This window comes from Papaver somniferum, unplaced genomic scaffold, assembly GCF_003573695.1.
Source record: "Papaver somniferum cultivar HN1 unplaced genomic scaffold, ASM357369v1 unplaced-scaffold_22, whole genome shotgun sequence".
NCBI lineage: Eukaryota > Viridiplantae > Streptophyta > Magnoliopsida > Ranunculales > Papaveraceae > Papaver > Papaver somniferum.
The window spans coordinates 3,756,608-3,782,346 of record NW_020632152.1 but is presented as its reverse complement, the minus strand read 5'-3'; the positions used below and the strand labels follow the sequence as shown (position 1 = coordinate 3,782,346).

At 36.9% G+C, this 25,739-nt stretch overlaps 4 protein-coding genes across 8 annotated transcripts; all 4 read left to right on the top strand.

Annotated features, from left to right (window-relative positions):
• The first annotated feature begins 7,316 nt into the window (after window positions 1-7,316).
• On the top strand, window positions 7,317-9,116 carry LOC113340493 (F-box protein CPR1-like). 2 transcript variants are annotated; one of them, XM_026585635.1, is made up of 3 exons: window positions 7,317-7,380; window positions 7,527-7,598; window positions 8,032-9,116. In XM_026585635.1, exons 2-3 carry the CDS (start codon window positions 7,539-7,541, stop codon window positions 8,764-8,766), a joined length of 795 nt encoding a protein of 264 aa, XP_026441420.1. In that variant the 5' UTR covers window positions 7,317-7,380; window positions 7,527-7,538; the 3' UTR covers window positions 8,767-9,116. The 2 variants fall into 2 exon arrangements, with proteins under 2 accessions (XP_026441420.1, XP_026441419.1); XM_026585634.1 differs by having other exon boundaries at window positions 7,320-7,380; window positions 7,527-9,116.
• A 1,907-nt stretch (window positions 9,117-11,023) lies between these two features.
• LOC113340491 lies at window positions 11,024-12,954 on the top strand. Of its 3 annotated transcripts, none has more exons than XR_003355503.1 (4): window positions 11,024-11,563; window positions 11,682-11,914; window positions 12,075-12,728; window positions 12,872-12,954. XR_003355503.1 is itself a non-coding variant. In XM_026585633.1 (4 exons), the coding sequence occupies exons 1-3, from the start codon at window positions 11,438-11,440 to the stop codon at window positions 12,253-12,255; spliced, it is 555 nt and encodes a 184-aa protein (XP_026441418.1). In that variant the 5' UTR covers window positions 11,024-11,437; the 3' UTR covers window positions 12,256-12,728; window positions 12,872-12,954. The 3 variants fall into 3 exon arrangements, 1 of the variants encoding a protein (XP_026441418.1); XR_003355502.1 differs by having other exon boundaries at window positions 11,682-11,942; XM_026585633.1 differs by having other exon boundaries at window positions 11,695-11,942.
• Window positions 12,955-23,531: 10,577 nt separating this feature from the next.
• LOC113340477 (F-box protein CPR1-like) lies at window positions 23,532-25,367 on the top strand. Of its 2 annotated transcripts, XM_026585614.1 has the most exons (3): window positions 23,532-23,640; window positions 23,793-23,864; window positions 24,186-25,367. In XM_026585614.1, the coding sequence occupies exons 2-3, from the start codon at window positions 23,794-23,796 to the stop codon at window positions 25,030-25,032; spliced, it is 918 nt and encodes a 305-aa protein (XP_026441399.1). In that variant the 5' UTR covers window positions 23,532-23,640; window position 23,793; the 3' UTR covers window positions 25,033-25,367. The 2 variants fall into 2 exon arrangements, with proteins under 2 accessions (XP_026441399.1, XP_026441398.1); XM_026585613.1 differs by having other exon boundaries at window positions 23,793-25,367.
• LOC113340624 (F-box protein CPR1-like) lies at window positions 23,941-25,032 on the top strand. Its single transcript, XM_026585749.1, has one exon. The coding sequence runs from the start codon at window positions 23,941-23,943 to the stop codon at window positions 25,030-25,032; it is 1,092 nt and encodes a 363-aa protein (XP_026441534.1).
• Window positions 25,368-25,739: the final 372 nt, after the last annotated feature.

Genomic DNA, 25,739 nt, shown 5'->3' with positions numbered 1-25,739 from the left:
CCTATTTTCTTGCAGAAACCAGCACTAATAAGAAATGGGAAGTTTTTATATTAGTGCTCCATAATCCACATCCATAACTTGTTGGTACCACATTGAACCTTGTTTATCCTTTTCAAAACATAGGTTGGGTTTCTGCTATGGGAGATCAAACTTCCTTCACAGACCTTAGTCCCATTTCTTTCCTTTTTATTGAAACCACTGAACTTGGTAGATTTTTCGTAAATGGGTCTGCCAAATTCCTCTTTGATTCAATAAAGTTAACCGTAACTACTCCCCTCTTGAGTAGTTGCCTAACCATGTAGTGTCTAAGACTTGCATGTCTAGACTTTCCATTATAAGTCTTATTAGAGACATTATAGATTGTAGCTTGATTATCACAATTAATCAAGACCGCCGGAGTTGGCTTCTTCCAAAAAGGAATTTCCATAAGTAGGTTTCTAAGGCAATCTGCCTCCTTACATGCATCAGTTAAAGCTATCAATTCTGACAACATTGTTGAATCAGAAATACAAGTCTTCTTCTTGGAACTCCAAGACACAGCAGCACCCCCTAATGTAAAAATCCATCCAGAAGTTGACTTGGAATTTGATTCTACATTGTTCCAGTTAGCATCGCTGTACCCCTCTAGTGCAGCGGGATAGCCTTGGTAATGCAAACCAAAATTTATTGTTCCTTTCAAGTAAGCCATAACTCTTGAAACTGATTTCCAGTGTTCATATCCTGGATTACTTGAGAAACGACATAATATTCCCACGGCTTGGGCTATGTCCGGTCTTGTGCAATGCATAGCGTACATAAGACTCCCAATAACACTAGAATACTCAAGTTGAGCATGAGTACGGCCGGTGTTCTTCATTAACTTGATAGTATGGTCTAAAGGAGTAGGTGATGGATTGTCATCAAAGTGACCATATTTCTTGAGAAATTTCTCAATATAATGAGATTGAGTTAAAACCAACTCATCTCCCTTTCTTAGGATCTTAATTCCCAAGATTACATCAGCCTCTCCTAAATCCTTCATATCAAAGTTAGAACTAAGAAACTTCTTTGTTTCTTCCACAACAGATATGTCAGACCCAAAGATTAACATATCATCAACATACAAACAGAGAATCACACAACCAGAACTATCATGCTTACTATAGATACATTTGTCCGCATCATTCACCACAAAACCATATGACAAAACTACTTTATCAAACTTCTCATGCCATTGCATAGGGGCTTGCTTCAAACCATAGAGAGATTTCACTAACTTGCAAACTTTCTTCTCTTGGCCTGGTAATATGAAACCTTCAGGTTGTTCCATATATATCTCTTCTTTTAAATCCGCATCATTCACCACAAAACCATATGACAAAACTACTTTATCAAACTTCTCATGCCATTGCATAGGGGCTTGCTTCAAACCATAGAGAGATTTCACTAACTTGCAAACTTTCTTCTCTTGGCCTGGTAATATGAAACCTTCAGGTTGTTCCATATATATCTCTTCTTTTAAATCCCCATTTAGAAAAGCAGTTTTGACATCCATTTGATGCACAACCAACTTATGAATAGAAGCAAGTGCAATCAAGCAACGAATGGATGAGATGCGGGCAACAGGAGCATATGTATCAAAGTAATCAATACCATGTCTTTGTTTATAACCCTTGGCAACTAGCCTTGCCTTAAACTTATCAACTTCACCATCAGCTCTCAACTTTCTCTTGAATATCCATTTACTTCCTATTGCTTTAGCACCAGGAGGTAAATTTACTAATACCCAAGTCCCGTTAGTCAAAAGCGAATGCTTTTCATCATTGATGGCTTCTTTCCAGAAATTTGCATCTCTAGAACTCATGGCTTCAGCATAAGTTTTAGGGTCATCATCAGTATGCATAACATACTGGTTAACACTAAGAATTCTATTCTTATTTGCCTCTACAAGGTAATAAATAAAGTTTGGATCAGGCTTTTTCTCAATCCTTCCTCTCTTACTCCTTCTAGGTTCGATATCTTCAGTAGGCACTGAAATATCATTGTCATGAGTAGGAGAGGGATTTTCATCATTGTTATCAATCTCCATAGGTTCTAGATCAGGTAACAATGGATTCTCCATGGGTTGCATTTGAGAACTGTTCCTATTTAAGTTCTCAAAGAATTCCACATCTACAGATTCTATAATCTCAAAAGTGTCAAGGTTTATAAATCTGTAGGTGATACTATTAAGTGAGTATCCCACAAAAGCACATTTATAAGCCCTGTTTCCCAACTTTGGTCTTTTGGGATCAGGCTTTCGAACATATGCTAAACAACCCCAGACTTTAAGTCTTCTCAAGTTTGGTTTCCTCTTAAACCACAACTCATAAGGAGAAACACTCTTCTTTTTCAAAGGAATTCTATTCAAAATATAACATGCAGACAACATAGCTTCACCCCACAAAGAATTAGGCAAACCAGAACTTATAAGCATGCAATTAACCATATCAATCAAAGTTCTATTTTTCCTTTCAGCCATACCATTTTGTTGAGGTGTGTAAGGTGCAGTACGTTGATGAACTAAACCATGCTCTTGACAAAAGGAATTAAATTCAGTAGGAAAGTATTCACCACCACGATCAGAACGTAAAATCTTAATTTTGTGCTCTAATTGTGTCTCTAAAAATTTATCAAAGACTTCATCCTTAGATTTCATTAAATATGTATAAGCATATCTAGTACTATCTTCTATAAAAGTGACATAATACTTATTTCCACCACGAGTGGCAGAACCATGCAAATCACCCACATCACTATGTACTAATTCAAGTAAGGAAGAATTTCGTACTACAGACTTATGGGAAATTCTAGTTATCTTTGCTTGCACACATATTTCACATTTAGAAGCATGATCAAAATTGCAATCAGAAATCAAGCCTAATCGATTCATGTTTCTAAGAGAACCATAATTCACATGCCCTAATCTACCATGCCATAAATTAACAGAGTCAACAATATAAGCAGAACCATTATTTATTAAATTAAGCTTAATCATCCCATTACAAGCATATCCTTGTCCAACAATCACACCATTTTTGGACAACACAAACTTATTAGACTCATAGGTCGTCTTGAATCCAGCCTTCATAACAAGGTCGCCGGAAACAAGGTTCTTCACGATGTCAGGGACATGTAAAACATTAGTAAGAGTCACAGTCTTTCCCGAAGTAAACGAGAGTTCAACAGTGCCTTTCCCAATAACTTTGCTGCGTTGACCGTTTGCGGAGACAACATCGTTTCCTTCTCCACTAACTGGTTCGTATGTCTTGTAAAGATTTCTATCCTTACAGATATGGATGGTTGCACCATTGTCGTACCACCATCCACCCCAAGTTTCAGCAACAGCATTGGCGGCTTGCACCACGATCACAAGTTTGTCATCGACCATATTTGCCTCCTTTTCTGGTTCTGCTGTTGTTTCTTTTTGAGACGACAGTCACGAGCAAAATGGCCGGGTTTGTCACAGAAGTAGCAAGGGCCGCCAGCGCCCTTCTTCTTACTCTTCTTGTTGGGATGCTTCTTAAACTGAGTATCATTCTTAGGTTTCAAGGAATTCGGTGTTTTAGATTCTTCTACGCTATTCACCTTAGAATGGTTTTCAGAATGTGGACTATCCTTAAGTTCTCGCTTACGAGAGTCCTCTTCTATGCGAAGATGACGTTGTAAGGCCTCTAAATCATAGTCAGTCTCAGCATGCTTAAGTTTCTTCTTATAACCATTCCAAGAAGGGGGGAGACGAGAAATAATAACCCCAACAACAAACGCAGAAACAAGATCAATTCCAGCATCCTTAAGATGATTAACTATGAGTAAAAGTTCACTGACCTGGGCAATGATTGACTTACTGTCAACCATCTTAAAATCCATGAAATTGCAAATCAGGAATTTCTTGTTGCTTGCTTCAGAAATCTTGTATTTGTTGTCAAGCGCAGTCTACAATCCCTTTGCAGTCCCAATACTCCGATGTGCATTGTACACATGTTTGTCCAGAGCATTCAAAATATGACCACGACACATGAAATCATCTTCCTGACGCTGCTTTCGTCTAGCCTTCAATTCCTCAGTGTCATTGTCAGTTGCAGCAGGAATTTCCTCCAATCCATCTTCAAGTATGTACCACAACTTGATGGTGATCAGGAAAAACTTCACAGTCTCTTGCCAACGGGTAAAACCTTCACCATCAAAACGTTCCAATCGAGTAAAGATTTGGTTCATCACTTACAGAGATTGAGCAGTAGCATTCGAATTCGAAGATTCACCCTCCATTGCCAGAAATTATTTGTCTAAAAACTGTTGGAAAAAAATGGGTTTCACAAAGGATGAATGACACAGAGAAGAAAGTGTTGCACTCCAAAACTTTCAAGGCTTGTATAAATTTCTTTTAGACAAATATTTCTACCCTCCCAATAACAATTGGCGATTACAACAGGTATGCGAAATATTGCCTTCAGAATACAATGAAAGCCCTGCAACGAAAACTGAATTCAAGGTTTGTACCCCTTGATTCAATCAAGAACACACAAAGAGATTTCTGATTTCTGATGATGCTTTTTGAAATAGAGAAAACAGATTGATTTTTCTTATATGTTAAACGAAACTGGGAGAAGCTATTTATAAAGGGTTTTGCACCTGTTGGGAATAGGTTTTTTTTTATTCGCCAACAGGTTTCTATTCACGAAACGTCAGGTTCCTTCATCAACAGACATCAATGGTGTCTTTTGGATTCGAAATTTTCGAACAGGCTTTTATCGGCCAAATAAAACCTTCAGTTCAAAAAATTCTTCCGGGGGCGTTGCCCCCTTGAAACCCCCACCAGGTGCAAAATAGGATGGTTTTGCACCTGTCGACCACAGCCTGGGGGGCGATGCCCCCAAGGACCCCCCTTTGGTTAGCGGCGTTGAAAATATTCCAACATGACTGATATAGCATGTGGAGAACCTAATCCAGTAATCTGAAAATCAAAATTGAAGGATAAAAGATAATGAGAAACTTATAAATCAAGAAGGAATGACACCTTCCACAAATCGAGCTTTAGGTGATTTACTAAGTGAAACTACATAGTTGGTGGCAGTCCATGTTCCGTTTTTCCGGGAACATGAGTGAGTGTTTATTTTTCTTCGCTATTTCCCGGTGCCACTAAGAGTAGGGCTATTAAAACAGTCTAGGAGTATACCTTTCTTTCGCTCTTTAATAAGAAAGATACTTCATTCAAAAAGGATTAAGCTGACACATTGTTCAAGTCCTGCTGTACGGTTTTAACCATCCAGTTAGGGACTTCATTAAACCAACTATCCCTGCTACAAGTAGCAATTGCATGTTTTTGCAAGGGTGCTGCACTTATAGAAAGAAATTTGCATCCCTAGCACCATTTATAGTCACTTATAGCCTGATGAACAAAGTTACTCCTATTATGGAAGACAACGTATATGCAGTTTTGGACAAGTGAGTAGATGCACTAACCAAATGAAATCGAAAGACAAGCATGTGTAAATCTAGAAATACGAGTCTCAGGACAAGGCACCATTGGCAATGGCCTAAAAACTCCCGCCAACGGAATAATTAATTTGATTACAAGTTATGGTCTGATCATACCCATTGGTGCTACACCAACACCATTACACTCATTCAACATGTTGCTTCAATACCTTAATCTAAAAAAACCACAATTTGAAACCATGGACTGGATCCAATAAAAAAACCCAGCAAGATAGAAAAAAATAATTTGTAGTAACTTACCATGACATTCTTAACTGGTTCCTCTTAGAAAATCTGTAAAACAGGTTCAACAAAATATGAAAATTAGGTCAATAATTTAAACTCAATCGAAAACTCTTGCAGCAGCTAAATAAAAAGATTTCACCAAATCCTGGCAGTAGCAAAATCTAATAATACCAACCGCAATTTAACCATTACCAAAATAACAGAGGTCAGACACAACCGCCGTCGACTCCAACAACAATAAAGTACAATCAACAACGCCTACCAACGAAGAAGAGTAAAAAATGAGGGAGAACAGAGAAGAAAAGACGTAAAAAACGAGGGTTAGCGAAGTTGGATATCGAGTTCCCATTCCCGGTTTGGTTAAGTTAACCATTCAAAGGACTAAAAGGTCATTTCCGACCGATTTTGTGCTAACCAGGATAACCGATTACATTCTGTCCGTCTAGTTAGGAAAACTGAAACTTAGTCCTTCTGCTAGGGAAACAAAGAACCTTAGGATTTCTAAGAGGATTGCTCTTTATTTTTTCATTCTAAACGATTAGACTAAGATATTATGATGGTAGTGGAAATATGAGATGGGGGTGAAATGCTTCAAACTTCCTACCGTCTATCAATGCAAAAAAATATTGCTGGAAAATTGGCCGGGAACCAAATCCAAAACCTGAACGGAGGGCCTCCGACCCAAAAGAGGGGATTTGCTAACGCTGCCTAAACTTTAACTCAAACAATAAATAGTAACACATGATAGAAAGTGACTACAAAATCTAAAACCTGTCATTGTGAGTTAAATTTTTTTAATCAATATTTATGACTAAAAATAAATTTGAGGTGTGATACGAAAATTGGCTTAGACAGTCTAAAGTGCTAAATTATCACAGCCGTGTGCTTTCTGACTGTGGAGTGTGTACATCATGAACTAGGACACTAAGTTTCCGCTTGAATCTTTGCCTGTGGTCAAATTTTGACTAGACAGCAGATATTCTTTACAGGGTGTTAGTCCTCAAGGGAGTTGGGGGAGTTGGGTGTAGTTGTGTTTTTTCCCGTTAGTCGTGAGGGAGTTCGAGGGAGTCTCTTAAAATCCCCGTTAGTCGTGGGAGAGTTTAGAAGAGTCTCCCCAACTCCCTAGAAAACCCCGTTAGTCGTGGGGGAGTTTGAAAAAAACTCTTAAACTCCCTGTTAGTGGTAAAAATTAGAATGACAGGGAGTTTGTTTTTTTTGGGGAGTTATGGGGAGTTCTAGAGAGTTTATAGTGTATTTTTGCCTCACTCCAAATCTCTCAAAAAAGTAGAGATTTTGGGAGAGTGTCTCAAACTCCCTACACTCAACACACCAAACTCTCTCAAACTCCCAATACTCTCTTACACTCACTCAAAATCCCCAAGATTCAAAATACATTAAACTCCCTCCAACTCACTCGTGGACTAACCCCTGTTAGTCTTTACTGAAACCCTTGGTTTCTTACTTTCCCATTTCATTAGGTTTGACCACAGGCAAAGAGTCAAATGAGGTTATGACCGTTCATTGAAAAATAATTTTTAGAGATAAAAACCTACTGGTTTCTTACTTCCCCATTTCATTTCCTCCCATAAGTATAAGATTTCGCCCTAGCTAGGGTTCTTCATATCTTCGTTCTTGCAGGTACTGTCTAAGTCTCACGCATCAGTTTCTGATTTGTTTTGATTTTTCGATTTTGGGTTTGATTTCTGATTTGCTTTGGATTTTCGATTTTGGGTTTGTTTTTATTTTATTTTATTTTAGAATAACTGTTTTTTGATTCATTGCAGGATGAACCTACCATGGGATATCCTGTCAGACATTTTTATTCGGCTTCCTCTGAAATCACTCGCACGATTCAGGTGCGTAAACCACTCGTGGTACAGTCAATTAAAATGCCCCAAATTTCTTAAAGCGCGAAATGATTATGCTGTCGAAATGGGCAAATTCAATCTCATGTTTCATAATCAAAATCATATTTATACCTTTAGTTATGATACATCATTATCTACATGTGAAAGAACTAGTCATATCGAATACCCTGATGAATCTAACGAGAAGGAAATTGAGGTTTTAGGATGTTGTAATGGTTTGGTTTTGTTAAGGCACATTGATTTGATGGACGATGCATCATTGTCCTATGTTATTATTATCTTGTGGAACCCGACTACGAATGAATGTAAGAGATTACCGAATCCACCTATTGGAAAGCAGGTTAAGGATAGGAATTATGTAGAATATGGTTTTGGATATGATGAACAAATTGAGGATTTCAAAGTGGTACATTTGACACAGGCTTCATATGGTCGCTGGTCTAGGTGTGAGGTATATGTCTATACTCTGAAAGCAAATTCATGGTCAAGAGTTGATAGCGTTGATATAGATGGTTTGCATTATCCAAGATCATGTGATATGGGTCGATGGCCTGTTAATGGAGGTTTTTATTGGATAGCACAACTGGAACGGAGAAATTTCTTGCACGTCTTTTTTCTTCTTAGATTTGAATTCGAGACGGAAGAGTTCGATGCGGTGCCACTGCCGGATTTTGATGAAAATGCCATAGTATGTTTGTGTGTCTTAGGTGGATCACTTTGTTGTTTTTGTTATGGTACTGACGTTATAGGTTTGTGGGAGTTGAAGGACAATGGGGAGGAAGAGGAGGAATCATGGACCAAAGTTTTCATCATTCAACTAAGAGAACATTTTGGGAAAGTATCTAGTTTTATGCCCTTGCAATTTTTGAAGAATGGAAAGATTGTGTTATTGTTAAAGCTGGCTGATAATTGTTTACATATTGTTCATTATGACCCAAAACATTCTACGTTTGGAACTATTTATGCCCATGATGAATCTCTAAGGGCTTCCGCTTTCAGTACATCTGTCTATGTGGAGAGCATATTTTCACTTGGCACAGGAACTTATTTAGGGAAAGTACAATGGGAGGCCTCCCACGAAGAAGATTGGAGTAACTCATCAGAAGAAGATGATGACAACGAAAATACTGATGGTGGTGATGGTGAAGAAGATTGAAATATCGAGGAGAAAAGCAAGTTAATGGGAGTGTTGCGCGCCTATCCCCTAGAATCAAGCTGGGATGTTCTTCCTGTTTTATTTTTATTCATGTTTTTGGTAGTTCTCTATTAGGAAACGTTATTGCTCATTTGTTTAGTCAGATCTATCATGGTGTCCTTTTTTCTTCCCCCTGAAATGTGGTACTGAAAAAGGATGGAAAGGAGTTGTATTTTTATGGTCTTAGCCATAGCAAGATTCGTGTTTCAGGTTTATTGTTTCTGTTAGGTGTTTAAAGTTTAAAGCTAAGTTCTAGCCTGTTTTAGTTATCTTTAGGCTGCTGTTTCAATACACAAGTTTAGTCTATTGCGGAATTTCTGAAGTGCAGCTCAAACTCTTGCAGATATTGCTTCACAATGAGTCTATTAGTATTAATTTTTTAAGTACAGGGTACCTCTGTTTCGCTACTTCTTCTACGTGCCTGAATGAAACTCAATGTGTAGGTTTTTGTTTCTTCACTTACCAATATTTTTAAACTACAGCCGTGAACAAGAACCAACCTAGCTCTCACACACTCCAAAAGTGAGAGCCTGTGACGTTTTTCACGATTCTTGCGCCATTGAATCGTAAGATGGTTTTTCAGTACATAGCAACTGAAACATTAAGTTTCACTACAACTTCAAAAAAAATCAATATACCTTGGAAGGTATTTTATACAGGAAGGAATAAGAACAAAAACAAACACAGTCAGAAGAACAAATGCAACAAAGAAAGTGTAAATATGCAACCAAATCAGAATTTGTGCTTAAATCAAAGGCCTTCAGACCCCCCACGCAGTCAGACTCGCAGACGCAGACAATAACACAAGTAAATCAAACGTGAACCTTAGCGTCAATCGGGCCGCTCAAGTCGACTGTACTTTTATCTATGCAACAGCCACAGGATGAAGTTTGTGGAGATTTATCGTTATCGTAGACACATTCACTCTTTAATCCTGTCTTGTCGTTCCTTACAGTATTTCTTACTTTCGAGCATTTCTCATCACAATCAAAACTACTCAGGCAAGACTCTCCGTGAAACGTAGCATCGAATTCACGTACGCGGTAATAAAGCAAAGTATCCATCACGTAACCTGCTGGTGCTGCTGGACCCTCTTTAAATCCATCTTTTCGTAGAGTACTGATGGCGGCACTATCCGTCATGAGTGCCTTCCTCCTATCTGTAACTTGGCACTTATACAGAAATTCTGTACGTATGGCTAAAAAAAAAAAACCCAACAAGTTAGCGAAATTAACCAGCCTAAATGATATTTGAGCACTTCGAATAAACTGTTGTACAGGCAAGTAAGTACTTGAATTCAGCTTCAGCTAACCCAATCATAACCGACTTCAATTGAATTCGATTGTTTGATTTGATTAGCTTTGGACAACACACCGGAGGTGGAGGTGCGTGATATTAAAAATGAAAGAAATCAAAAACGAAAGAAGTCGCACAAAAAATCAAGTATATATTACGTACCAGCATGACACATTAGAAAAAGACTAGCAACGGAAATAAGAACAATGGCGCCCATTCTAGTACTGCAACTTCCAGCCATTGCTAACTTTGGTATCGGTATATAGCAGGAGATGCCCTTTTTTTTTTCTTCCAAGCTTTTGCTTAAGTTGATGAAAACAAACATGGGATGCCATTTATAGGTTGGAGTTGCAAATTCAATATTGGAACTTGCTTATTTTCTTAAATTTTCTTGAATTAAATTAGACAGCTAAAACATACAATCGTGATGAGCACTAATAATCTATGTTGTAAAAGGCGAGCGCCTTTGGCGCTCTAAGCTTAGGGCTGGCGCCTGGCAAAAAAAAGGCCCCCAGGCGCCAAATTATACTTGCTTCAGGTTTTTTTAAAATTTCAAGCGCTCGCCTGGGGTGCCGGGCTTGGCGCCTCGCCTTGCTTACTAATGTATGATGTAAATATTTATTCCTCTTACCACATACTGGAAAAATATTTGATTATCTACCGTGATTTTTATTTAATATAATTTATTTACATCAAATATTTATCTATCCGTTAGTAACACCGTCAACAAAAAGATAGGTGGACAACACTTTTAGGAGAGTTTCAACCTAAATAATTTAGTTACACCGAGTATATACCGAATATTTAATTGGAGGTCAGTAACACGTGTACAATACTTCCGTCAAACGGGTATGACATAATTTTTCTCTAAATTCGGGTACGAGGGAAAAAATTTCCCATGCTAAAAATTTAAGATCTAAAAATTATAGTGAGGATCAAAAGTTTTCTTTCTGTGTTATTAAGTTGCAACTTAGATTGGATGGATGATTCTTCCAGGTTTTATGGTTTTATAATTGATTTCTGATAATCTTTTCAGGTTCTTCATGCCTAATTAGATTTCATAGCAGCTATCTTAAACATCTGACCAACATGCTTCTTCGTTTTAAAAACCCTAGAATTTTATAACCGTCTGATTCAATTGACCCTAATTCGTTTGTTGTCTCGACGTTGATAGATATTTTATGGAATCCTTTAAAACAACCTCTAGATAAAAAGGAAATTGATCCGAATTTCTTTGTTGTCTCAACTTTGATATGTATTTTATGGAATCCCTTTAAACAACCTCTAGATAATAAGGAATTAGTGTTTAATTTCTTTAATATAATTATTACATGTCATGGTAGGTTTGTCAGTATCAAATTCTGATACACAAATTGTTCTTCAATTGCGTCAAAATGTGGGTCTAGGCCCCTTGCTGCAAATAATGGGGATAACTATATCCAGTGCTTTAAATTTGGAGATGGTATATATCTCACCTTTTGCTTTTTGTTTGTTTAATATTGAACACAACGTTGCTGTTAATATTGAACCCAATGTTGCTCAATTCAAACAGTAGGTTTTAATTAATTTGATGTGTGCAGCATTATTTGGCAGTTAAGGAAAATGGGAGGTGGAAAAGACCAGCATAACTCAAGTGACAAGGGGTTGATGTCGAACCTGGGCTCATGGATCAGCTGGAGCTGCAGGAGGACATGGAGCCTGGAGGGCATTCAAATTACCCTCCCGGGAATTATCCTCCCCAACAAGGGGGATACCCTCCGGCACCAGGTGGTTACCCCTCAACAAGAGTACCCTCCTGCAATCCTTCAACCAGGTGGTTACCCCTTAAGTCTGCCTATCAGGTAGATACCTTAACTACCAGCAATCCTTCTTTTCCTAGAAAGAGAATTTGGTCCAATGCTTGGCCTCATAAAATTGGATTTTTCCTTTGGCAACTTGTTCTTGATAGTCTTCCTACCATTGACAATCTGCAGCTTAGAAATTGCGCTTTGTCTGTTTTTGGAGGCTCGTCAGCAACAAATTTATGTTCTCTATGCAATAATGTGTTGGAATCTGGTACTCACCTCTTCTGGAATTGTCGGTTCACTCATCAAGTTTGGGCTTACTTTTTCGCTCAAGCATATGTGCAGTTTCCTACTTTCTCATCCATGTTAAACTTGTTTAAGAACTGGTCATCTGTGGCCACTCAAAATAATGGGAAGAAGATATGGAAGAGGATCCCTGTCAGCGTTTGTTGGAACGTTTGGAACGAGAAAAATGCCCGCACTTTTAATGGCAAGAAACGCACTGTGGAGGCTATCATTGCTGATTCTAAAATCGGCGTTTTTCATTAGGCTGCTAAGAATTTAACCTGTACAAATCTTTTGCATCATGATGTGATTTCCAACTGGAAAGGTCTGTTCTTTGACCCTCCCTAGTCTTTCCTTGGATTTTGATTTTCTTTGTTGTGTTTTCTTTTACCCTTGGTGGCTTCTACTTTGCAGAGTTTGTAAATTGTTTTTTTCTTAATATATTTCTATTTACCGAGCAAAAAAAAAAAAAGAGTACCCTCCTGCTGGATACTTTCCACACCACAAGTACATACCCACCTGCTGGATATCCCGGTTCATCTGCTCCATATCATGGAGGTATGCATATATAACTGGCAGACACTTGCACATTAGTTAGTGACACGTACGACTTACATCGGTTAATTGTATGCTCAGAAGTATTTTGCTGTATCGTTGGGTAACTTAGGTTGCCGACGTCTACTTCTATTATGACTATACAGACTATGGACAGTGGCAGTGGAAGAATGGGGGCCATGAGAGGAATTCCAGCTGAGGGTGCTGCAGCAGTGGCTTCTGCCTATGGTGCCCACTGCCCACCAGTTGTCGTAACATGGTGCTTCACATGGAGAACACGGTGGTTTCGGTGATGAACACAGTGTCGGTGGTTATGGTGTTGGGCATGGTTTTGGCGGCAAGCACGGGAAGCATGGGAAGTTCAAACAGGAAGAGCACGGCAGGAATGGGAAGCACGGAAAGCATGTGATACGTACGTCTTTAACTTCCACAAAGACAAGAAATCCTGTCATTGGTTTGTGGAAGTAGTACAGCTGACACTAAGAAATAGCATAACGTTGAACATATAAGCCCTTCTACGGTCTTCATATGACTACCGGCTCCACCTGCTCTTAGAGATATTATCCCATCCAGTGATGATCGTAGGTTCAGAAATCACTTTGTTAGTATAACGTTGAAGGACTTATCACATAAAGGTCAGGGCCACAGGTGTTCGGAGTTGGGTCGACCGACCGGAGGGAGTTCTTTTATGACCACATTTTTGTCAAACGGATCCTAACAATTTGATAAAAAGATTGAAAAAAATTCCGTCTTCAATATCAATATTGTCCATTGGATCATGTCACTTAAAAACACGGGATTAACGGGAGTCGTTCATCTGATAAGAGATCTCTTTGTCCAGATTCGATAGCCTTCGTTGGACGACATAACTTTAAAACAAGGATTCGATGGGAGCCGTTCTTCTATAAGGGTTTCGTACTGTATATAGGAAATTATGAGGGTTTATACTAAATTAAATAAATTTATAAGTACCTAAAGTTAAAAAATTTCATTTCTCTCGATTCTTCGTTCTTCGGAATAGGTTTAGAGTGTTGCTGCGGTGATTTGGGAAGATCTGTTAACAGTTTGCATCTAGGATTTGAGAATCTGGTGCTATGAGAGATCGAATAAGAAAGAAGGGTGTATGAAGATGTTTCTGAATCTGTTGTAAAGAAGAAAATGATGATTAAATTTAGAATTTTAGAAAGTTAAGGTTCGAGAAGAAATCGAGGATTTTCTCGATTTGGAGTTTTGCTGTTGGAGTTTGATTAAACCTAACCTTCATTCTTCTTCAACTTCAGTCCAATCTCTGTTCACAAAGTAACTTAATCATCGACGGAGGTCGAGTTGAAGTTTGAGATGACAATATCAAATTGGGGGTTCTAATTTTTCTTCTCCAGGTAAACTAATTGAACTATTAATTTCAGTTCTTTGTTGGGGAATAACATGTTTAGATCATTCCTTTCAGTTTGGGTTTTATTAGAATCAGTCCAAATGCACTTATACCTCTTTGAATTTTGATTTTACAATCAACTTGATTCACAAGAAGAAAAACTGCAGTTTGGTATTAATAGGTAGGATACGTTCTTATTTGGGATTCCTTTTATTTGTAATTAGTGAATTCAAATATTGTTTAAAATCCTCAGATTCCTGTAATTGCAGCTAATTTGGTTGATTTTTGTTTTCTCGGAGGCAATTGTTGGATCCTACAGTAAAGGAAACGATGAATGTACTTAAAGCAGCAAAGGAATGTGGAGTAAAACGAGCTGTGCTAACTTCATCGATTTCGGTTATAAGCCGAGTCCTAATTGGCCAGCTGATGTACCTAAAAGGGAGGATTGCTGGGATGATCTTGATTATTGGAAGAAAAATGGAGTGAGTTTTAATGTTCACCATGGAGTGTTATGGAACGTATCTTACTTGTTTGTAACTAGTCCATTCAACTTAAATGTCCGATTTAACATGCAATTTAGTTAGGAAAAAGAAAGCATCACTGATATTTGCATCTAGAAACCAGTCTAGTCTTAATTGAGGTTCAGATGCAAATTTGCAACCCCGGAGGTCTAAAGCTGCTTAGATTGATCCTTTATATGTTGTTTAGATTAGAACTGGCCTAGGAAATAGTAGGTTCGGCCATTCCACCGCCAGAAACTAAGTGGATTTCCATTTCACTTTATGAGCTGGATGTGTCTGATTTAGCGCTCATTGAGCTAGATAAACAAAGTACCGCTGATAAATCTAAAACTGCTTACTTGAGGTTTTAAAGTCTATTTTCCGTCCCTCAGGTTTTAAAGTCTATTTGATGAATCACATTCATATGTAAAGTTCTTGTTGTTCTTGATATATTACTGGGTGTTGGTGTATTCGGTATTTATGTTATGGTTCATTGACAGTTATGTTACCTAGCTTCTAAGATAATGGCAGAAAAGGCCGCATGGGACAGTTATGTTACCCAGATTCTAAGATAATGACAGAAAAAGACGCATGGGATTTTGCTAATGAAACGGGGCTATGGAAGTGATCAACCCCGGAACTGTAATGAGATCTATAATTCCCCCCACTGTCAATGCCAGTATGTTCATTCGCCTCACCTAAGGTAATGCAATGACCTTTAGCTTTATTATGCGAACACTTCATTGATTTCACTTTTGAAAAGTTTCTCTTATTAACTTCAGAAATAACTTAGTTTCTCTAGCTTGAATGTATTCTGAAGAGTTACAATTATTATTGCGTATTCCTAAGTTCAGATGCTGTTTTTGATAACAGGGGGTATACAATTATTGTTACAATTATTTGTTTCAAGTGTCATTTGCTAGCATCTTGTTAAATATTGTCGCTTCAAAGGTCCTTTCGATTACAAATCAAAACCAAATGTATTAGTTTGGAACAGAAAGTTCGCAGAATACATTTTGTTTTGTTTCAGGGTTCAGGGTTCAATTTTATATTTTAGGAGGGGACTCAATTTTATATTTTAGGAGGGGACTGTAGACAAAGGGACGAGCTCAAGTATTGTAAGAGTTGTCCTTGAGAAACTCACCAAGGTTGACATCTTAAATAGTAAAATGCAGTACAGTATGGTAGTGCTTATGCAATATAGGAGCAATAGATCAGCTCTCTTTGGCGGAATAGAAGAGGGAGGAATCAGGGCTGCTCCATCATGCACCCATGAAATTGATAAGCGGGGAAATGACAGCGCTATGCATTGACTTCAAGATAGTCCTTTTGTTGAAGCGAGGAAGTTGCATTTAGATTTTACTTTTCAGTTTAATTGCGTCTCTTTCTGTGTGTGTGTCTCGAAAATGTGGAGATCCACTTTGTATAAGTCCGGAGGGCATCATGCAGACATGTACACCAAACTCTTTGAGTTCACTTTTTGGCACAATTTATTTCTTATATAGATACCAAACTCTTTGAATGTTCTTTTTCTTCGGTCGGCCCTCCCCACCGCGGTGTTCTAGTAGGTATAAATATGGGCTCTTATGTTTTTTTTGTTGTTGAACCACTTTCTTAGTAAGAATTAGAGAAATTATATAATGCACGTAAGGGTAGTCTTAGCGTTAAAGTTACTCTCTTTTCTGTTCTTTTTTTCTTTTTTTTTAATTAAACTTACTGTTATTTTTTTGAAGCACGTTAACTTATTGTCATACTTCTAAAGACGTGAATGCCTAGATAAATAAAGCTCACACGTTGAACGGTTAGGAAACTCTCACATCGTATTGGCCGAAACAAGCCTTTCGTGGTGTAGTTGCATCTTTTCTGCTACTACACCCAAGATGATCTTAATCATCAAAACACATCAAGCACACATAAAAGAAGATAGAAGAACACGAATGTAAAGGAGACACATATCTTTTACGTGGTTCGTTCAATGTGACCCGTAGAGCTCTCCCGACATTAAGTAGATGACGATGTTTGCGTTCAACACGTCCATTTTATTGACGTGTATCGACACATGAGGTCTGGAATTCGATACCGTGTTCAGCAAAGTAAGGAACTAATGGTCGAAATTTCGTACCATTATCACGTCAAACCACTTTAACCTGCTTATTAAATTGAGTCTTAACCATAGCATAAAAGTTTTTGAAGATTTGGGTCACTTCAGATTAATGTGCCATTAAATAAACCCAAACACCTCGAGAATGATCATCAACTATGGAAAGAAAATAATGTGCACCACAAGAACAAGAAGTACGATAAGCACCCCACACATCGCAATGAACTAAACCAAATAAATCATTAGCTTTATTTATACTGATTGGAAAAACATCACGAGTTTGTTTTGCCTTGAAACAAACATCACATGGTTCACCACGAGAATTTTCACAATCGCTTTTATTAACACTACGAAGTAGGGAAACAATTTTATTCGATGCATGACCTAAACGCCTATGCCATAAATAATAAGTATTTCATGTAGTTACTCAATTTGTCGTAGCTGGTGTCGCATTCCTAAAAATATAGACCCCGTCCTCTTGCTCACCCACTCCAATCAAGGTCCTCGTAGTGCGATCCTGTATCAAACATAGCTTACCAGTCAATGTCACCGTGCATTTCATGTTGTTAATCAAACATGCCAAGGAAACTAAATTGCAATTAAGGGTAGGCACAAATAAAACATGATTTAGTTCCAAATCAGGCCCAAACACAACATTTCCCTCGCACTGAGCGTGCAAGTAAGTGCCGTTTGGAATTCCAATAGGTGATCCGCTGCAAGTGAAGTAATAAATCCTTACGTCCGGTCATATGTCTCGATGCGCCTGTGTCAAGTATCCACTTACCGGAAAGTTTCTCTTTCGAAATCTCCTTGTTCGATGAGTTAAGGATGTTAGCGATGGCGGTCAATTGAGAGTCTGTGAGAGTATTCATTGCGGTTGCCCGATCTTGTACTGAAATAGAGACACCACCAAAGTTCTCACCTCCACCTGTAGGAGAAATAGTGGCATTATCAACAGCAAACCTTGGCTTTCCTTGACTATTGTTTGATCCTTGTTGTACACGCCCTCCAATTCCTTTCCCATGTTTTTCTAGCCACCAATCTGGATACCCAACAAGTTTGAAATAATTTATTGTTTCATGACCAGATTTTCCGCACACAAAATTGGTTAAAAAGACCAAAATCAACAATTCCTGAGTGAAATGGACAGTTAGATTTTGATACTGTTTAAATGGACAAAAATGTAAAAATAGGAAGGATGTAACCAGTTTCATCGTGCCCATTTTCAAATATTTTTTCTTATTTTTAATTTACACAGTATGTATCCAGTTTCATCCTTGCTATTTTTTAAATTTAAGCTAGGATGAAACTTACTATTTTTTTTTGGCCATTTCACCCAAACTATTTTTTACTCGTCCACTTGAACCGTGATTTAAAAATATTTGGACAAATGACCCATTTTTCGTTTTCCGCAATGCTTACAAGTTGGTTTGTCGACATTCTAGTCTTCCTAGCAGCAGGTCCCTTTGTCACCTTTGGGGCTTGTACTGCGAATCCCACAACTTCCACACGTACATCTCTTGTCCTGGCAATAGTTTGGTGTGTTTCCTCCTGCACAACCAATGCATATACGCGACTTAGTGACGGGAGAGGATCTTGAGCAATTATATGAGAGCGGACCGTCCCATATATCGTATCATCAAGACCCGTCAAGAACTGATGAACACGTTCTTCTTCTCGTTGTTTATCCCACTGAGAAGCAAGTAAACATGTACATTTATTACAGCTGCACATGGGAGGTTTAACATGGTTACTGAGTTCTTCCCACAGAACTTTCAGTCGTCCAAAATAAGCAGCAATCGCCTGTCCATCTTGCCTGCAATTGGCTAAATCTGAACGCAATTGCAACATCCTTGGTCCATTCCCAATCGAAAATTGGTTCTTCAAATCATCCCAAAGATCCTTGGCAGTCTCATAGTAAGTAATAGTTGATCGCATATTCGGCTCAATGGATGTAGCAATCCATCCAACAAGCATTGAATTAACACCCCACCAATCTTAAATATCAGGATCATCTTCCTTAGGTTGGGTAATTTTTCCATCCAAAAAGGAATATTTTCGTCTGGCTCGAAACGCATTACGCATTGATCGAAACCATTCCTTATAATTATCACCATTCAGTTTCACCGGGGAAATAACCATACATGTGTGATCCGAAGGATGCAGGTAGTATGGTGAAGATGAATCAATTTTTCTTTCAACATTAGATGTCGAGTCTTTATCATTATATGCCGAGTCTTTCCCAGTCATGATGCAAAGCTTCGGCACAGACAAAAGAAAGAAAAACTTCGTTTTATAGATTTGATTAATTCGTTTTTGGCTCGGATGCTCACCCAAGACCCACAAATAGTTCCACATCCCTAGTTTCCGCATAATGAACTTAAAATATAATATGGAAGGGCCGCTCCACTCATTGCCAATTGGTTTTGAGTTGGATGCCCGCAGACTTTAACACAATACAAAGGGACTGCCAAATTACAAAGGAAATCCTAGATAAACTACCTAATTCTTACTTTCAGCAGTTAAGATACTGAAAATTACATTTGGAGGTTTATTCAGCCAAATCTGATACCAAATACTAGTCCCGACTAGCTTTGCTAGTTTGAAAAGTAACTTTGAATGACTCTAATTTTTGAAGAAAATCCTGGCACTCTAGAATAGTATTCTGATCTTCCCACTTAAAACTTTCAACACTACCCTTCTAATATTCTATTATCCCCTTCTATGATGACTTTTAGGAACTGCATTTCTTTGATCCAGTGTAAAGCTTTGAGCAGTACCATTGCTTCTGCTTGGTTCACATCTATGATTCTTGTTGAGTAGGCCATCGCTGGCAAGAACCTCCCTGCGGAATCACGAGCAATTAAAGCAAAACCAGCATTAGTATTATGAGAAAGAAAAGAAGCATCAATATTAATTTTTTTCCAATGTGCAGGAGGTTTTCTCCATATCTCTTGGTGATTGATGCAACTTCTAGCCTGGTTTATATGTTGATCTCCTGAACTGATGCAACTTCTAGCCTGGTTTATATGTTGATTTCCTGAACTGCGCATGTGGAATACGCCTTTGGCTACGAAGAGTTAATACTTTGGTACAATAGATCCTAGTTATAAAAAAATATTGGCTAGAGAAAAACCAATTCTTAATTGGGGCTTAGCCACGATTAGCAAAATTTTGGGTATTCGGCGGGTGAACTACAAAAGCTAAAACTGGAAGTTTTAAGGTAGACCCAAACAATTATTTGTGTGTTGCACAAATATCCGATAACTCGTGATTCGAGATACTTTCATTTTAATGTAATCATGTCTATCGAAGTCAGGTCCTCGAAAAAATGCTAACCTCGTAAGTTATATTGATAATGCGGGTTTAGAAAATCGGAAACGTTATAGGATGATTTCAAGAGCATAAAACAATCATACAAATTGTAGTATGCCCACCAATTCTTGTTAATCATATTTATCCCTTAAGGTTTAAAAAAAGTTTGAGAAGACTTTCTTCTCTCTCGTAAAGGAAAGAACCAAACATATAGGTTCAGTATGTATGATCGGTTGAACCTCCATGCATTAATATGGCAACTCTTATGTCAAATTTAGATATCGAAAAAAAATATTGATTTATAGCCTATTAATAAAGTTATCACTGATCTATATTAGATTTGGTATTAAAATCTTAGGATCATCCAAGTTACTTTTGAAGATTAAATATCACACAAAAACATCAGTTGGAGAACTTCATCAATGGTATAAGAACTGAATTTCCCTTTCAGACTATTTTCTTTTCTTTTTTTATCTATATATCATAGAAAAGTCGCATGCTTTATCAAATAATCGAATTCCAAAGAAGGTCCTTGTCACATATTAGCCGTTAAGCTGATGCTTTTCGCTTTTTCGAAACTAAAATCAAGTAAATATTATCTAATAAGTTTTGAAAGTATAGGTTCGCAAATATATAAAAGAATTTTTTTTGAGATTTCAATTTAATTTCTTTGAAATTTCAATTTTATACTAATTAAGTTTGCGAACATATGTTATAAGTTCGCAAACCTAAAAGAAGTAGAATGGTTCCAGAACTCGATATTTGTTTGAGTTTGTGAACCTATGTCATGAGTTCACGAGTTTGGTGAAGAGAGAAAGGTTCTTGAACTAAAACTTACTTGAGTTCGCGGTCTTTGATCAGAAAATTTTCTATTGAAACAATTTATAATTGAGTTCGCAAAACTAAAATCTTAGGTTTGTAAACCTTAAGATAAAAAAAATCCAAAATCTCATTTTTGAAAATTTTTGTGCTTTTGTTCTTTGTTTTTTAAGGAAAACTCTTTACATTCTTACAAATTAGTAATCTAAGATAATTCTTTTGCGAGAAAAGTTATTTTTCTTTCAAAGAGTTGTATACCAGCACAAAAGGTTCTTTGGGAACTAATGTGGGACTTTGAAAGACTTCACTTCAAGATTCGTGAAGCCCAAGTAGAATAGTCTTCATTATAGCTTCAGGAAAAAAAAAATGCTAGGTTCTTGGGGGAATCATGAGACGTAGGTGCACAACTGTAGCATTATAGCCTGAAATGTTTATTCTGTCGCAACTATATTCCAGACCAGAATCATTGTAGTAGGCTAGTACTTGTGATGACTTAATATAATGTGTGTTCAAACTGGACAAGTTCCCGGGGTTTTTCTTCCATTGTATTTTTCCGCGTTCACAAAATTTCTTGTGTCCTATTTTTATTTATATCCTTATTATTTTGACAAGTAATGAGTACGTGCGTTGCACGTCAACAATACGATATTTGTTTTTCTATTTTGCATATAATTTGGTGGTGCGTTGACACCATATTTTTCATCCAAAATGGATTGTTGATTGTGTGCTTTTGAATCAATCAATTTTATTTATAGAATTTTTCAATTTATTCTTAAACCACTCCCTTAAAATCTAACGGGTGATAAAAAAAAAGGAAATTTAATGATCTAACAATTGACAATTTTGTGATGCGAATCTTTTTGTGACGGCCATGTTTTTTAGAATATTCCTAAATCTAATGGATAAGAATTAGTATAAGGGGATCTAACGGTAATGAAGGGTAATACTTTGATGTTCTCTTGTTGGTATTAAAGGAGATTATCTGTATTCCTTTAAAATTAATGAAAGTTCACGCAAGGAATTGTCAGTTAGGTTTCGAAACGAAAAAGTTGGAGGTGTACTTGGTACCATCCCCTTTTCAAATTTCTATCACCCGCTAAAGATTAGCCCAGTTAGGGATTGCTTTTTTTCAACCAAAAGCACTTTGTAACAAATTTATAACAAAAATTGTGTTTGGTAAATTTTTTTCAAAGTGCTTTTGGAGAGAAACACTTTCATTTTAGGCATGCTTTTAAAAGCTACTCAGCACTAGCTTTTAAATCCACATGATTCGATTTAATTGATTCTCTATTTTAACCTTGTTAATTTATTATAAAGAGAAGTTTTACCCTCAAATATTGTACACTTAACACTATATTTCTAACTTTTATTTTATTTCTCTATTTTTTTTTTATTTTTTATTTAAAATAATAAAAAAATTAAAATTAAAATTAAAATAATAAAATAATTAATTTTCTTTATCCAATAATAAATGAGTAATTCAAAAAACAAAAAAAAATCAATAAATATTAAACTAATAATATTTTAGTAATATTTTCTAAGCAAACCATAATCATAATTTTGTTATTAAATAATATAAATATTTAAAAAAAAATTAAAAATTAAATATTACTTATATTTCATTAAATGTATTAAAATTAGAAATATAATTTATTATAATAAAATTGTATTTAAAACTAATTTTTCAAATAAGTCTATTTTCCTAATTAACTACATCACCAGCACTTTTAAGTAGCAATTTGCCAAACAGAATTTGCAGTTTGTTAATTACACAATGCTTTTTAAATTATAGTTTACCAAACGTCATGCCGATTTGTTTCCACAACACGGCACAACAACGCGCAACACAACAGAAAAGTGCTTTTCTAAAATTCACAGCAATACCAAACTAGCCTATTGCCTCAATGTTTGGTTCACCGTGAAAAACGCGTTAGTAACAAAATAACGTTGCAATTATTCATATTTATTTGATTCTTTGAAAATTCAATTAGTCAAAAATAGTTAACGTAAAGTTCATGTTTCAAACTCCTACCTGGAATAATGTTGTTACCAAGCGTAAGTTCTTGACAAAATCTAGGTATCAAACTATAAAAATATATTTTTCCCTTTGATAATTTCAAAGCAGGATTCATATAAAAGAGTCAATCATCTTTGATGGTGCGAGGAGAATGAGAAATAAAAGAAAGATGAAATCTAAATTAACTAAGATGATTTCATCTTTTTTCATATCGAGTTTAGTTTTCATGTATATCAATTATGTCATGAATAATGTTTCAAGCCTAAAACTATAAACATCAGTACGGAGTGTAATCTTTTCACCATTTTTTTTTCATGTTACTCCATCTCCACAAATTTCCCTTTATGTTACTTGAAAAGACCCATTTAACTACTGTTAGAATACGGCATCCAACCCGAAATCAATTGGCGATGAGTGGAGAGGCCCTAAGAATTATAGGATGCGGGATCTTAGATTAATCAGACAATGTGGGACTAATAATCTCAACACCCCCCTCACGTGTAGTCTTTCTGGATCTAACACGTGGACAATTAAATCGGATGAACCTGGTCATCTATTTAGCGACACTGAAATGAGGTTGCTCCGGTCGTGATTACAAATGAGGTTATGACCGTCCATCGAAACATAATTGTTTGAGATAAAAACCTACTTAAACCCTTGGTTTCTTTGGTCTACTTTCCCATTTCATTTCCTTCCAAAAGTAAAAGATTTCGCCCTAGCTAGGGTTCTTCATCTCTCTTTCAATTTGAAGGTGATTCAGGCATACCCCAACAGTCCCTTCGTTCTTGCAGGTACTGTCTAAGTCTCATACACTAATTTCTGATTTTCGATTTTGGGTTTGATTTTATGTTTTTAATAAACTGTTCTTGATTTGCTTTGGATTTTTGATTTTGATTTTGGGTTTATTTCTTTTTTTAGAATAACTGTTTTTGATTCATTGCAGGATGAACCTACCATGGGATATCCTGTCAGACATTCTTATTCGGCTTCCTCTGAAGTCACTCGCACGATTCAGGTGCGTAAACCAATCGTGGTCCAATCAATTAAAATGCCCCAAATTTCTTAAAGCCCGGAATGATTATGCTGTTGAAATGGGCAAGTTCAATCTCATGTTCCATAATCACAATGATGTTTATACCTTTAGTTACGATTCATCGTTATCTACATGTGAGGAACTTAGTCATGTCGAATACTTTGATAAATCTAACAAGAAGCAAATTGAGGTTTTAGGATGTTGTAATGGTTTGGTTTTATTAAGGCACATTTATATGCTTAACGATACATCATTGTCCTTTGTTCTTATCTTGTGGAACCCGACTACGAATGAATGTAAAAGATTACCAAATCCACCGGTTGGAAAGCAGGTTAAGGATAGGAATTATGTAGAGTATGGGTTTGGTTATGATGAACAAATCGAGGATTTCAAAGTGGTACATTTGACAGAGGCTTTTCATGGTCGTTGGTCTCATTGTGAGGTATATGTCTATACTCTGAAAGGGAATTCATGGACAGGAGTTGATGAAGTTGACATAGATGGTTTATATTATCCAAGAATAATTGATATGGGTCGATGGCCTGTTAACGGAGCTTTTCATTGGATAGCACAGATGGAACGAAGCGATTTCTTGCACAGCTTTTTTCTTCTCCGGTTCGAGTTCGAGACAGACGACTTGGATGCAGTGCCACTGCCGGATTTTGATGAAAATGCCATAGTATGTTTGTGTGTGTTAGGGGGATCACTTTGTTGTTTTTGTTATAATACTGAGGTTATGGGTGTGTGGGAGTTGAAGGACAATAGGGAGGACAAGGCATCATGGACCAAGCTTTTCACCATTGAGCTAAGAGAACACTTTGGGGAAGTTTCTAGTTATATGCCCTTGCAATTTTTAAAGAATGGAAAGATTGTGTTAGGGATAGTGCTGGCTGATAGATGTTTGCATATTGGTCTGTATGACCCAAAACATTCTACATTTGAAACTATTAATTCCCATGATGAATCTCTAAGGGGTTGTGCTCTCATTACATCTGTTTATGTGGAGAGTCTCTTTTCACTTGGCACGGGAACTTATCTAGGGAAAATACAATGGGAGGCCTCAGAAGAAGAAGATTTGATTGACTCCTCGGAAGAAGATAATGAGGACGGTAATACTGGCGGTGGTGGTGGAAGAAGAATAAAGAATTGAGGAGAAATATCAAGCTAGTCAATGTGAGTGTTATGCGCTTATCCCCTAGAATATGTCAAGCTGAAATGTTCTTTTTGTTAGATTTTAGTTGATGTTTTTTTGTATTTCTGTTATAATTTCAAGACGTTATTGCTTATTAAGTTAGTCCGGTCTATCATGGAATTTTTTTTCCTGATTTGTGGAACAGAAAAGGATTGATATTTGGTCTTGGCCAGACCAAGATTCATGTTCCAGGTTTTTATTTTATGTTGGGTGTTTAAAGTTCACTTACATCCTATTTTACCTATATTGAGGCTGCTGTTTCAAGCTTTATTTCAATGCACAAGTTAGTCTGTTGCGGAATATTAGAGGTGCAGCGCAAACTCTTGCCGATTTTACTTTGTATTAAGTCTTCGTAATGAGTCTATGAGTATTATATTTTCTTAGTATTACAAAGGTGGTTGGCAACTTCTACGCAGTGCCTGATGAAACCTAAATGCAAAGTTTATTCTGTTTTTACTTGCCAATTGTCAATTACACCCGTGAAAAAGAACCAAACTAGCTCTCAAACCAACAATCTGAGCAAGCTGTGCAGTCTTGCTCCATTGACTGTTTTATCCGTAAGCATTGATCCCAAGTCCCAACTGGTGACTACTTGCCGTTCGGCACTCTTGTTACCGTTATACAAGTTCACTGTATTGTGGGCTTAGAACTTTTAAAGTATAAAT

Coding starts and splice junctions, on each gene's coding strand:
- LOC113340477 (XM_026585613.1), top strand. CDS start 23,794: ATGAACCTACCATGGGATATCCTGTCAGACATTCTTATTCGGCTTCCT.
- LOC113340491 (XM_026585633.1), top strand. CDS start 11,438: ATGGTAGGTTTGTCAGTATCAAATTCTGATACACAAATTGTTCTTCAA. Junction 11,564..11,694: donor GTGCTTTAAATTTGGAGATG/GTATATATCTCA, acceptor ATTATTTGGCAG/TTAAGGAAAATGGGAGGTGG. Junction 11,943..12,074: donor CCCTTAAGTCTGCCTATCAG/GTAGATACCTTA, acceptor GACAATCTGCAG/CTTAGAAATTGCGCTTTGTC.
- LOC113340624 (XM_026585749.1), top strand. CDS start 23,941: ATGGGCAAGTTCAATCTCATGTTCCATAATCACAATGATGTTTATACC.
- LOC113340493 (XM_026585634.1), top strand. CDS start 7,528: ATGAACCTACCATGGGATATCCTGTCAGACATTTTTATTCGGCTTCCT.